Source organism: Notechis scutatus, chromosome 1, assembly GCF_049901735.1.
Source record: "Notechis scutatus isolate UNSWTSFEM ecotype Mainland chromosome 1, rNotScu1.2, whole genome shotgun sequence".
In the NCBI taxonomy this organism is placed as follows: domain Eukaryota; kingdom Metazoa; phylum Chordata; class Lepidosauria; order Squamata; family Elapidae; genus Notechis; species Notechis scutatus.
The window spans coordinates 56125592-56139534 of NC_142009.1; the positions used below are offsets into that span (position 1 = coordinate 56125592).

The 13943-nt window shown below is 43.6% G+C and overlaps 2 protein-coding genes across 3 annotated transcripts in view; one reads left to right on the plus strand and one right to left on the minus strand.

The window, feature by feature from the left end:
• Window positions 1–10762, minus strand: part of ITPKB (inositol-trisphosphate 3-kinase B) — an 85020-nt gene extending 74258 nt beyond the window's left edge. The window contains exons 1-2 of one of the 2 annotated variants that reach the window (XM_026681924.2): window positions 10442–10762; window positions 840–2710 (exon numbers count right to left, since the gene is read on the minus strand). In XM_026681924.2, coding sequence (XP_026537709.2) covers window positions 840–2510 — 1671 coding nt within the window. In that variant the 5' untranslated portion in view covers window positions 2511–2710; window positions 10442–10762. The remainder of the gene's footprint in view (window positions 1–839; window positions 2711–10441) is intronic. The other variant, XM_026681933.2, reaches the window with a different exon arrangement.
• A 386-nt stretch (window positions 10763–11148) lies between these two features.
• The window catches only part of PSEN2 (presenilin 2), a 48439-nt gene continuing 45644 nt past the window's right edge, over window positions 11149–13943 (plus strand). Inside the window, exon 1 of the mRNA XM_087964839.1 lies at window positions 11149–11169. The gene's annotated coding sequence lies outside the window, so the exon portion shown is untranslated. The remainder of the gene's footprint in view (window positions 11170–13943) is intronic.

The following is a 13943-nucleotide window of genomic DNA, read 5'->3' on the forward strand; positions in this document are numbered from 1 at the left end:
ACCATCTCATCTGTCTTTTCAGCATTGTAATGAGATTAATACAAAGCCACTATTGTATACTGACAGTAGGTTTAAATCACTCTTTTCCCTATTCCTAATTTGTTCTTCAAATGGAAATCTACATTGCAATCTTAGTCTTCAAATAAGCCATCCGACTTATGTACAGATAATGACAATGGAAGTAGGTATCTAATGTCCAAATGGACTTCTGCAGTACATGTGAATTTTTTAAATGATATTTTTGCTTGCATAGTTCTATGCTCTGTTAGACCAGTTAGCATGCATGCTTGTTTGGAAGAATTAGGTCAAGAATGTCAAGGAATTTTGATTTAGATGAGTAATTCTTTAACTTTAGTGATTTAAATAATTTAGTTAATTTTCTTTAAGAGATTCTACAATGGGTGGGGGTGAATCTTGATGATCTCTGGAGTGCGTTTGAAATTTATGATTCTGTTTAGGTCTATTACACACTTATTTAGGAATAAATCCCACTCTGTCCATAATTTAATTATGCTGTAATTCTCCCCACCAATAAATTCCATGCCAGTTTCTGGATTCCATAATTGATGGAAAGGTCCCTTAAAGTCACCTGGAATTGAGATACAAATTTTATGGCTCAGTTTGCAGACTCTTTTTCCTTTTTAATAAAGTAAGATCAGCAGAACAACTAAAATGCAGGGAAAGTTAATATCACAGAAACTCATTTTTAAAAGACCATTCCTTAAAAATAAATGTTAAAGGTACTCTATCTCCATTAAAGATGATCAAAGAAATGTTATCACCTTGAGAAGATACCTGGCTCCCCTAATCATTTGAGACATCGCTTACTCAGAACTTACCACTCTGGGTTTATCCAGGGTCTGCAGGAAGGCTGGACTCTGGTCCAAGGATCGCTCAGGATCACTGGAGATATCTTCTTCAGACTCTTCCCAGGATGAGGAAAAGCCAGTGGAAGAAGCTGAGGAAGAAGACAGCTTCCTGATTGGCAGGTCCTTTGGGGGAGCTGCTCCTGTTTTATCTTCCTCCTGAGCATCCAGGTCTGTCACAATAACAGCAGGAATGGTTGCACCTCCACAGCAGCTCCCCACTTCCACTAGGGAAGGCCTCGGTTGTGGTAAAGCTGCAGAGGTCCCTGACGGAAGCTGCTGTTCCTGCAGCCCAACAGCATGGGCTTCAGCCATAATCTCAGTCCAAGACTGCTTCCCAGAGAATGTCAAAGCGAACAGGCTGCTGCTACCTTCCTTGCTGTCAGTTCTGGCAAGACAAGGCGGGTCTCCTGGAGGGAGCAGCTCTCCAAGGGGCATCTCTATTGCTCCTGAGCCCTGCCCTCCAGAAAAGTCCCTCCTCCAGAGCTCAAGTTCTATGAAGCTTTGATTCTCACAGCAACTGCTCACCTTGCTTGACCCCTCCAAAAGTTGTGCCTCGCCTTCATCTGGCTGCATCATGATGCTCATTTCATCAGAGCCCCGAGTTTCCTCATAGCTTCTCCTGCTCTCCACCTCTTTGGAGTCTTTTTCTTCCAGAGGCTCACCTCTCACCTCAAAGCCCTGCCTCCCAATAGGCCACTGTCCCCTTTCCGTCTGCCTGGACTCCTGTGCCCTGGAAATCCCATTCACCCTCCCCATCTGGTTAGAATTGGGCCCTTTCAACAATGCACATCCTTTATCCATTGGATCTGACCTCCACATCCCAGTTTGGCTCCTGCTCTCCACCTCTTCCAAATCTTGTGCTCCAAAGGTCTCTTTGGCCCAGTGCCTTGGGCCCTGCTCTCGGAAGAGTCCGTTTTCTTTCTCAGTAAAGGGAGACGCACCTTCCTTTATTCCCTTGCCCGCCACCTGTAATGGATAGGTGTCCCCAGAACCCTTCTCTGCCTCCTTCTCTAACGCCTTCCCTGTGGTTTCCAGTCGGAACCAGAGTTTATCGAGTTCCTTGATTCCCTCCTCAATCTCTCGTTGCCTCGACGGGGTATCCTCCACCAGCTGCAAGGGGCGAGGTCGGCTTGGGGAAGGAGGCGACTTTCTCCTGGGCAGGCGGGGACTCTTTAGGGGGAAAGCGGCGCCCCCCGAACTGTGCGCCTGGATGTGCGCCTCGAACAGCCCCACTTTCTCAACCACCTGCACATTCTGCAGCTCCCGCTGGAGGACCCGCGACGTCCCGCAAGCCTCTTTCCAGCCGGGCGAAGGAGAGAGGCTCTGGGGGCTCGTCCAGAGAGGGCTGCCGAGCTCTCGAGGGGACCTGAGAACGGGAGCCACCTCCGTGGCCCGCGGCGGCTCGGCTGGAGGGAAGAGGAATGCAGTGGGGGAGCCGCTGGAACTGCCGCTGCCGCCCAGAGGCAAAGGGCAATAGCTGCTATGCCTCTCGCTTCCCCGGACGACTCCAGGTGGCCCGTGTCTGCGCGTGGCAGGCGGGGTCTTGCTCCTGCCTCCTCTGCAGCCTCGGCTCTTCTCCTCTTCCTCGCCGCTCTTCTTCATGATCACTAGGCTGTTGAGCGCATAGCAAAACACGGCCATAGTAATGGGTCCGGCCGCCGGGGGACAGGCTCCGCTTCCTCCTCCTCCTCCTCCTTCACCCAGGTCAGTTTCTGCCGAACAGCCCACGTCCTCTTAGGAGGGGGAGGCGGCGGCGGCAGCGGCTGCAGCATTGCCCAGGGAACGGGAGACGCGTAGGGGCGATGAGCGGACCCCGGTCCACAGCTCCATAAACACGCGAACTGGATGGAAAGAGAAGAGAAGAGGGGAGGGGAGAGAGTCGCGACAGTGAGCGCGCGAAAACAGAGACAGCTCGAACCGGCCCTGCCAATTGGCTGCGGGAGACAAGAGTTCGGCCAATGGCTGCAAAGCTCTCGCCTCGGGAGCCCGGCTGCGAGAAAGACGTGACTTTAGCCGCAAAGGTTCAGCAGAGTCCAGCTCCGCCTCTTTTAAAAAGTTCATTACGTTGATCAAAGCAATAGCATATTAACCTGAATCTTTACACAATCCAGATTCTAACTTCAGTGCCAAGTTTCAGTCCCAGAATGCGCGGATAATAAAGAAGGATCCTTTATGTGAGTAGTACAGCAAGGATCGAAACTCTATGATCCCCGGATTGCCCCAAGGACCCAGGGCTCTCCAACCTTGGCAACTTTAAGCGGCTGCTGGCTGGGACATTCTGGGAGTTGAAGTTCGCCAGGCTTAAAGTTGCCAAGGTTGGAGACCCTTGCTTTAGGAAGCAGACAGACCCCTTTGATCATGCCTGCTAAAACGTGACAGTGCAGTTTCTCGTCGCTTTAACGTTGAGAAAAACATCACGTTTTGGAAGCGTGACCCCACCCGCTTTGGTGAAATATTCTAAACTTTTCCCAGAGTGCTAAATGCAACCCTTGGCCACAAAACGAGAACCTTATCAACCTTGAAGTAAGCTGTTTTACATCCATATAGAGGTAAATAAGCTTGTTAACGTTTTCCATAGTTAAATGAATGACAGGAGGAAGAAAAGAGAGAGAGAACAGGCCTGTGAAGGCTATAGCAACATAAATTAGAAGCCAAGGCTTAATTTTCCAGTTGATTAAATAAGCAAATAGCAAAAGTGATAGGTGAATTAGAAGGATGCCTCTAAATGTGTGCAAAAAATAAATAAATCTCAGCAAAGCAATCACAATCAATATTAAAAGCAAATATACATGTTCCAGGGTAGTGATGCGAAATTAAACTTGGGTGAGTCAACCTGAGATTTACTGTTCCAAGCTTTTGGATTCAACGTGGAGCCCATCTTCAGGGAATTTCTCTTTACTGGAATATTTTGGGCTGTTCTGTGAGTCATGTTTATGTGCTGCCTTCCTATTGGCTGATTGGTATGTTAATGGCTGGCGATTGGCTGTCGTTTCTTTGTGCTGCCAAGCCCTGGGTTCCTATAACTCCCTGAAGATGGGCTCCAGCATGAGTCCCAAAGTTTGGAAGAGTAAATCTCTGGTCCCGGTGACTGACCCAAATTCGATCTCACAATCAATATTCCCTATCATTAAAAAAAGCTTAATGGCAAGAAGATTGGTCTTCTTGGTCTCTTTAAGTTGGCCTTAAATTCAGATTTGTTTCATAAAAGGATAAAAGTACTGCTAAAGCTACAAGTTCTGCTTCTCAGGCAAAGCCCCAAGAAGACACTGAAATGGTCAAGAAATGGAAAAGCTTGAGATGCTATATTATCGTAAATTAGTAGCTAGTGTTACCAATCACCCACATTCTGGCCATGTCAGAAAGAAAACAACAGATAGGAAGAAAGTAGCCAAGTATCAGAAGATGTTCCATGAAAATAAAGGAGCAAGTCAGGACTAAATGTGGGTTTTCTCCTGGGAGCAGGGAGGGAGAAATCATGGGACTTAGGAAAACCAAAACTCACTACACAGATTTTTTTTCTTTTTAAAACAAAAGTAACTACAGAAAGGAATGGTGGAAGGCCTTAAATGCTGGCCTGGGAAGTTATGAGAAGGAATGCTGGAAGGCTCATCATTATATGCTCTAGAAATTGAATTTGAGGAAACTAAAATTAAAATAACATAATTAAAACAATAGTATTCATAAATATTTGAAACATACAGTCAGAAGCCACCACAAGGCTAAAGGAAGCAGAGCTGTAGCTTTTCCTCTGAATTAATTTTTTCTGTGGTGGAACAGTATTGTGCAGCAACACTTTGCTCTTTTACTTAATTTCTTATTATACCACTTTAAACTGTACCTGTGCTCATTTTTATTCATTATACAGTATTGCCTAATGGGAAGCTACAAAATGTGTAGCCTTCTTGCTATTATTGCACCATCTCCCATCATTCCTGGTAGCCATACTGATGGAGTGTGATAGAAATTGGAATGAACTTGAAAGTCAGAAGACACATTACTGTCTTGTTGGGTTAATTGATTTTTGAAACTGTCAATAAATTGTCTCTTTACTGAAGTTGGGATTATACAGGTAGCCTTTGATTTACTATCAAAGTTAGAGTACTTACAACCTGGCACAGTTGGGCTCCCTCCAGGGTCACGTGATTGTATTTTGGACCCCCAGCACCTGGCCTGCATTTATGGCCATCTGAAGTGTACTGAAGTCACATGATCGCCTGAAATAGGTGTTTACTTTGTTTCCAGCAAAAAAAAAAACATCCATTGCAGACAAAGGATTTCCTAATGACTAGCTTTCGCTTAACAACTACAGAATTTGTGTTAAGTTCACTTAACGACTACTGCAAAAAAGGTTGTAAAATCAGGCATGGTCACATGATGACTCATGTAATGACTGGCATGATTTACAATAGTGATTCCATGCTCAATTATTTGCAAGTCAACAACTACCTGTATTAGAATAAATTCTACTGAACTGAGTGGGATTTATTTCTAAAATCTGAGACAACACAATATATAATTATTTCCTGCTGTAAGGATATATAGTTTTATTAATATTACATATTTAAGGGTGTATTTATATGTGTGCTATGCTATTTGTGTATTGTAATACGGTAGTATAGACATATTTATAACCTTACGCATAATATGCATCTGTGTAGTACTGCTTCTCCAAATGAAACTGCACCTCTTATTTTTGTACCGTGTTTCTCACATAATAAGGCCGGGCCTTATTTTTTGACCCCGAAAACCGGTAGGCCGTCTTTTCGGGGTGACTAATTTCCCCCCTTGCATCCTCGGGTGGGCGGGCGGCGACAGCTTGGATGTTCGGGAGACCTTCCGCCACCGTTAATTTCCCTTCTCCCTTGCTGCCGTAGTGTTACAGCAACGCCGCGGCGTTTAGGCGCAGCCACGTGCAGCCAGTCAGGGCTCCTCCCTGCAACTGGAGCCCTGAGGAGACACTTGGCTTCAGGCGCTCCTGTGGCCGCCTTCCCTTTGCCTTGAAGGTAAAGTGAATTATTTTAAAAACCTCCGCTCATCCCATCAGGGCGCGCCGGAGCCGTGCGAGCGGAGCAGAGCCGTAAAGCAAGCCGGGGTGTTTCCTGGTTCTGCCCAGCCCGTGCGGCTCTGCCGCGGCCCTGGCGGGATGAGCGGAGGTTTTTAAAATAATTCACTTTACCTTCGAAGGCAAAGGAAGCGGCCACAGGAGCGCCTGAAGCCAAGTATACCAACAACAAAAGGCAAATCCTCAAGGTGGGCTGGAGGGAGGTGGCTACGTGCCCCCGGGCTGCTTCAATGCAAGGTCCTGACTTGCAGCATCCTGCCGTTGCCGCCGCGTCCTTTCGCCGCCGCCTCCCTCTCCGACTGCAAAACTCGTGTGTGCTTCGCCAACGCTCCGAGCGAGGCGAGCTCTTTCATACATAGAGAGAGAGGGAAAGACGCCGGCGTGCTCCGGGAGGCTGGCTCTTTTCTCTAGCCGAGGCTGACAGGAAGTGCCTCCAGGGCCGTGGCAGGCAAGCCGCGGGTGTTTCCTGGTTCTGCCCAGTCCGCACGGCTCTGCCACGGCCCTGGCGGGATGAGCGGAGGGCCCGGCGGGGAGGCACTCGTTGCCTTGGTGACATTTCGGGTGCCTCCGCCGCCTCCTCGCCCATCGCAGGTGGCGGTGGCGGCGGCAAGCGGCGGCGCTTCGCTGAGGGAAAAGAAGACAGCGCAGCCACCTTGCTTGCTTTCCCACCTGCCCACCCCAGATGGCCTCAGGAGCGGCGGCAGTGGCAGCAGGCGCGCACACTCCTGCCGGCGAAGGGAGGAGAGGCGAGGAAAGAGAAGGGAGGCGGCAGCAGCGGCTGTCACAGTATCATCTCATAGCGGGCAAGGCTGGCAAGCTGAGGTGGCCGCACCAGAGAGCGTCACTGCCGACCCCGTCGTGAGGATAAAGGAGCGGGATAGAGATTCAGTCAGATGTCAGCCTCGGCTAGAGAAAAGAACCAGCCTCTCAGAGCACGTCGGCGTCTTTCCCTCTCTATGTATGAAAGAGCTCGCCTCGCTCGGAGCGTTTGGCGAAGCACACGAGTTTTGCAGTCGGAGAGGGAGGCGGCGGCGAAAGGACGCGGCGGCAACGGCAGGATGCTGCAAGTCAGGACCTTGCATTGAAGCAGCCCGGGGGCACGTAGCCACCTCCCTCCAGCCCACCTTGAGGATTTGCCTTTTGTTGTTGGTATACTTGGCTTCAGGCGCTCTGTGGCCGCCTTCCTTTGCCTTCGAAGGTAAAGTGAATTATTTTAAAACCTCCGCTCATCCCGCCAGGGCGCGCAGAGCCGTACGGGCTGGGCAGAACCAGGAAACACCCCGGCTTGCTTTCCCGGCTCTGCCCAGCTCGCACGGCCCTGATAGGATGAGCGGAGGTTTTTAAAATAATTCACTTTACCATCGAAGGCAAAGGGAAGGCGGCCACAGGAGCGCCTAAAGCCAAGTGTCTCCTCAGGGCTCCAGTTGCAGGGAGGAGCCCTGACTGGCTGCACGTGGCTGCGCCAAACGCCGCGGGCGTTGCTGTAACGCTACGGCAGCAAGGGAGAAGGGAAATTAACGGTGGCGGAAGGTCTCCGATATGAAGTGCTCCACCAACGCAGGCAGCACCATATCCGGGCATGCAACAAAGTACTTCCTAACGGCAAGCCCCCCGCCACTCCCCCCATTTTGCATGTTTAATATGGGCCTTAATTTGGGGGAGGGGCTTAATTTGATTTTATGCCAATAAATCATGCTGGGGCTTTCTATTGGTGGAGGCCGTATTGTTGGAGAAACACGGTATCAGTTATATAGTAAGCATTTTGATTCTGATGGAACTTAATGCCCTTCATGCTGTGGCAAATGTAATTGTTTATCTGTCATTCCATGTTCTAGTCTTCTGTATGAATCTTTGGAATTTATCCATCTACCTGCATACAAGAATAAAGTGTAGATTTTTTTTACTTCCTAATAGGTTTGCCTAATTATTTACCCTGCTTTGAATATTTAAGTTTCTATGCTGTTGAAACTGAAGTAGAATTATATAATGTGCACAGCAAACATTCTGGCAAGAATAAACCATAATGAGAGTAAGGAACCTGATAACTTTGGGAGATCATGTTTGATTAAATAAAACAACATAATGTGTAAAATATACTATCGTTATTACTTTATCTTCTAATCCACACTGAGTTTTTCAACCAAGAGCCCTGTAGTACTTGAAAGAGGACTCCCAAAGGTGCTTTTTCAAGAGGTGAGTGGACTTCCTTGTTTTTCTTTGAAGACATTTCACTTCTCATCTAAGAAGCTTCTTCAACTATGACTGGTGGGGATGATGGGGATAGTGAGGAATGGGAGGATTTATATTCCTTGCAGACAGCTGGTCATTTTCATTCTGTCCAGCTGTCTGCAAGGAACATAAATTCTTCCATTCCCCACCATCCAGTCAAAGCTGAATAAGCTTCTTGGGTGAGAAGCAAAATGTCTTTAAAGAAAGTCCAGTCACCTCTTGAAAATGCATCTTTGGGATAACCATGACCTGAATGACTGAGAATCTCCATAGACATTTGGAAGGACATTTGATAAATACGTGGGTCAGAATGCATTTTTATCAGAAACATGAAAAATCATGTTCTCTACCTTTGGTGGTCAAGGTTGATATGGAAATGTGTACTTTTTAAGTTTTTATTTTTAAATCTTAATGTCTGTTATGCTGGCCATAGTGGAAGATTATTCTAAATAAGGTAAAGGTGCTAGAACAGTATTTAACATTTCCAGTTTATATTGGTTTTTTTCAATTCCCAATCAGTATCTTCATGAAGAAACTAATATAGTATTCAATTTAAACAGGAAAAGCAAACGGGTTTAATAGCATCTCATCCTGCCCTATGGTCCTGACTGAAATTGCCTTACTCCATTTATTTATCTGTTTGTTGGTTTAATTTATATGCTTCCTGTCTCCCTATCCTGAGTGACTCTAGGCAGCAGCTTACAATAACTTCATTGCTATAATTAACAACTCTTAAAGATCAAAATAATTGGACTCCAGTATTTTCTTGAATTTGGCTTCTTATCAGTGGATGTAGGCCACAATAAATGTGATATTCTTTCCTTGATTTTTTTTAATCCATCTCTAGTAACAATATATTATATCATTTACTATCAACCATATAAGTTTTTTTTAATGCTAAGATTATACTAAATCTTAGAAACATTACAGAATTAGAAATATTACAGAATCTATAGCATTGGCATAGCATTGCTAGGGTTACTCTTAATATTTCTAATGCTAGGTGTGGCTTGTCCAGGTCTTTTATATAGTACGCTAATTGGGAATGAACTAAAAAAAGTAGCCCCTTTCTTTTAGCGATCAGCTGGATTATTTTGCCACTTTAATTCAGTGATTTGATCCTATTGAGTAATCTTGTGCAGCTACATCTGAGTTTGTAAAGTTTTCTTTGAACCAAAACTATGCTTGTTTCAACAGGTTTCCATGATATTGCTTCTTGGAATATTAATAATTATATGCGTCCAGACAATGTTTTACCATTGTATAGCAAGCACAGTTATATTTATAGTTTCATGCATATTTCTTCAACTTTACTCTAATCAATTTTTAAAACGTTTTCTTGAATTTCTGAAAAAGGTTCATTATCTTGGGAGTCTTTATCTTTTATTCATGTTTTAAATAACACTTTCTCACAATTCCAACAGTTGCCATTTCTGTGCAGATAATAGTGCACAAAGTAATTTGTTTGTGGATCTAGTAAATAGGAAGTCTGGTAGCTCTCTATTTGGGCAGTGGCTTATCTACTGGAAGAAGTAGCAGTCATGTTCAACCATACTGGGCAAATTCTGGGCCTCTGTCCCTGAATGATTCTTAAAATTACACTAAGTTTGTAAAAATCATGTGTCCAGTATTCAAAGCGGGAAGGCAACGGCGTGAGATAAATAATTTGTAAACTTGCTGGACGCGGCTATGTGTATTTGTGTGCAAGCTGAACCCTGTGATGCGTGTCTTGCCCTCATATTATATGGAGGAAACAAATGATGGCAATCTCTATGGAGACCCGAAGATCAGGGCTCCTTTCGCTGTTCTCTGCAACAAGAGTCCTTCTCTTTCTACGGAAGACAGCTGAATATATTTTGTTTCCAGGATAGTTTCTCTCTCTCTCTCTCTCTGTGTGTATTCTAAACTCCGGCACCGGTGGAACTTATCCGAAAAAGACAACTTGCCAGAGGCGCCCCCGACAAACAAAGCGGTTTCTGATAGTCCTCAATAACGAAAGCTCACTGCCCATTTGAGTTTGGCACTTTTCAGAAGTAGGAGCGGTTTGAAGCTCGTTTTTCGCTACTGATCCATGCCCGTAAAACCTGATTTCTCGCCCGCTACTGATCCCAGCCTAAATCGGGGTTTTGTTTGGTTTTTCCCTCCGACCCCGTCTCCAGAAAAGGCGATCGCTTTGAAGCAAGAGTTGGAGCTCAGGAAAGAAAGAGAAATACGCAAGGATTAGGATGCACGGAGAAATGAGCAAAGTTTAAGAGAGTGAAATCGGAGAGGTTGATCATACCTGTCCAGGAGAGATTGGCACCTTTGACTATCCAATTGCCTCGGGAAAAACTCTAGCCATGAAGACGCACAGACTTGAAAATTGCTCTAGAAATAATAATACCTTCCTCTTGGTCAAGATGTTTAGACGTCTCTCTTGTCCCCGCCTGAGGCGCGTAACTGAAAAAAGCGAGCAAATTCTATTGTCGGCTGGATCTGTAACTTTATTATTACTGCTATTATTTTTCAACTGTTCAGCCGCCGTGATCGTTACTCGTCTTTTCCAACATCACCCTTGTCATTGGCTGTTTCTTCAGTGTGTTGAATGTGCGGGAGCGAGAGTAGGGAGGGGAGGGGGTCGGAAAGCAGGAAGGAAGTTGTGAGCCTGTCTGGGGTTGAACTCAGCGGAACAAGTTTCTTTTCTTTCTTTTTTCTTTTTTTCCTATTGCTTGGCAGGACTGATGGAGAGAAACATTAAAAAAAAAAGTTTCCATTGTTAGCGAGCTCAGAACAAAATCTGCTCCACCCTTTGTGGGTTAAAGATACACCGTCCATTTTTTTTCCACTCCTTGTTCCTCCTTACTATGTATAACTTGCTTCAGCTATTTAAAACCTCTGAAATGCTCCAGCTTTTTCAGGAACAAGATGAGATGCTGGGGTTATTGCTCTGCAGACTGGATTTCCCTTCCAAAGGCCTTCAGAGAGCAAGTGAAAAACTGTGACCCATGTGAGATCACGGATATTTTTCAGGTATAGTGATTATATATCTGTAAATCTGTTAAGAGCCTAAGGCTTCCCTTTAGTTTTATCTTAACTTTTCAGACTAATTTTAATTATTATGAGAGAGGTATAGTCATACTGTTACATATTTAAAAGGGAAAGTGGCCCTTTAAGAATATGTCAACTCTGTTTAAACCAGTCAAATACCTGGGGGCTGAAGGAGACTCCAAATATGTTTGAATAAAACTAAACACTGAGGAGGCCAGTTACCCATCCTTAGCCCAACCCAATTCACTGGGTTCTCATTCTGGGGCAAAACAGGAGGATGAAGTGTTATGTTTCAAACCATGAATGAGCTCCTACACAAAAAGCAAGGTGTAAGTCTCAGAAATAGATAAATATGTTTCCAGGTATTCCCCTGTTCAGTCTGCAGCTGGAACTCTACAATTACCTCAACAAGAGGTATTTTTCACATTTGAATTATTATTAATTTAAAAGCCAGAAATTAAACACATAAATCTTAAAATCCTATCTGTATGATTCACTTCAGGTCAAATATGCTTAGGCTAGTGTGACATATACTTTTGTTTACAGAATCTAAGTAATGGGAGCTTGCTCCACAATATGTCTTTCTGATTCTTCTGTTAGAAACTATTCCACCTTCCTATTTCAGGGAAAGAAAAGAGATATTAGAAACCCTTTTCAGCTTTGATCAGCTTTGCTTAGAAAAAACTTCCATTTGACATGGAATGATCTCCATATGGCATTTAATTTTATGGATCTCCCAAAAATGTATAAATCAAATCAGAAACTGTTGGTGAAATCATATACACATATGTGCAACATGGCATACATGCAAAGTAATCCCAAACCTAAAATTATAAAACAAGTCGTCTCAGCTAAAAAGAAATAAGAAAGATGCCCTAGATCTCCAGGTTATTACATAAAATGTGGTCATGTTTATCTATCTCTCAAGATCTGAACTGGTAAGTAAAAAATTGGTTTCTGACACATTATAGTAACATACCAAAAATAATGTTAAAAGTAATTATACATCCAGAGGGATAGTGTGGCTGTTATAAATTGGGACTGCTGGGGTAAAACTGCTGCAGTTCAATAACACTTGGAGGACTGCAGGTTCTCCAACCCTTCAAATAGCCTATAATATTTTGTCTTCAAGGTGCTACAAACTGCACTTCTTTGATATACACATACTTACATATACTTACATATACGCACGCATACACATACACACCCCTCTTCATTTCATTTTAATTATTGATTGGGGGAGGCATTCTATTATTCATAAATTGTTGGTTAAATCAGAATGTGTCAGCCATAATGCCTCATTTCACATCACCTGCATAGTGACAAATGCAATAGGAATTATTTTTATTATATTTGAAATCCATTAATTCAAAGTATATGCGTGTGTGCAATATTATGTATTCAATAGGCAATGTTATTTTAGCCACACCAGACACCAGGTTTTGAACATTTCTTATTTAATAAATTCATGATTGAAACCTTATCTCTTTTCAAAGTGCAGTTAGATGATTGATCTTCCAGAACTCAGAAATAACTGGTGAAATATGTGTCATAAAGTCTATCCTGAATATCATGTGATTTACTGTTGTTTTTCTACAATGGATCTGTAATGACTAGTAAGCCGCTCTTTGCAGGATCAGAACCACATTAAGCACAATTAAGTTTTTGTTGAAACATTGCCTTTCTGTTGAAACTGTCTTTCAATTCCACATTTCCAGTGCAGTTCACATTAGCTGATAAGATCCAGGAAAACAGTTTGCATGAAAAAAGGCAATGCCAAAAACAATCAGACCTGACATTTTAAAAACAACTAAATTAAAAAGTCTGGGGAATATACTGAGCAATATCGATCTGTCATAAATCAGCATCCTCCTGCTTGCTCTTGGACTGCAATCTGTAATGTGCAGTCTCTTCTGAATAACCATATGGATATTACCAATCCACTTTTTAGAGTCTGTTCAACTCTATTGCTTCAAAAATGATAATGGTTGAAAGCAACACATTCGTTTTAGAGGCTGTGTGTATGCAATTGTAAGTAGAGCTGAACAGAGGAAAAGAAAAGATTGAAAATAATATTATTTATTAATCAAATTTATATGGTGACTCATCTTCTCCCAAAGGTGACTCTGGGCAGCACACAACAATAAATAAAATAGCCAATAAAAAGAAATTAAAATCTTACTATAAGAATAAGCACATAGAACAAAGCAATGGAGAAATTGAGGTGAAGTCAGTGTCCACTTATATAGAAAGGACACTGTTGATTAGTAGTTAGAATAGAATCCAACATTAGTCACAGTCATGAAGGTCACATATTTTCATTTCATTTCTATTTTTTTTCGCTCAGCAAACTTACCTCATGAGTTTTTTATGAGAATAACAAATCGAACAGAGGAACCCTTAATCTCTTTAAAGGAAGGATATGCTAAAAATATAAGAATAAAATATTTACTTAACTGTTATCCTGTCTCTATTTCCATTTTGGGTTCTGTGTGCATGCACGCATGCCCTTTGATGTAAAGGCTCATTCACACAACAGACCCTGCATCATTAGAACTACCAGATCTGGACTGCAAAACTCGTAATGAACCCTGAATGGCAGAACAAAAATAAAGTAGTACAGTAAAAGTAGTCCTCAAATTACAACCGGTCGCTTAGCAACCGTTCAAAGTTACACAGACCCACCTGCCCCAAAGGTACTTAAGATCCAATTCTGAAGTTCTGATGGCTGCCTATCCCCCCCCCCCCCCCCCACT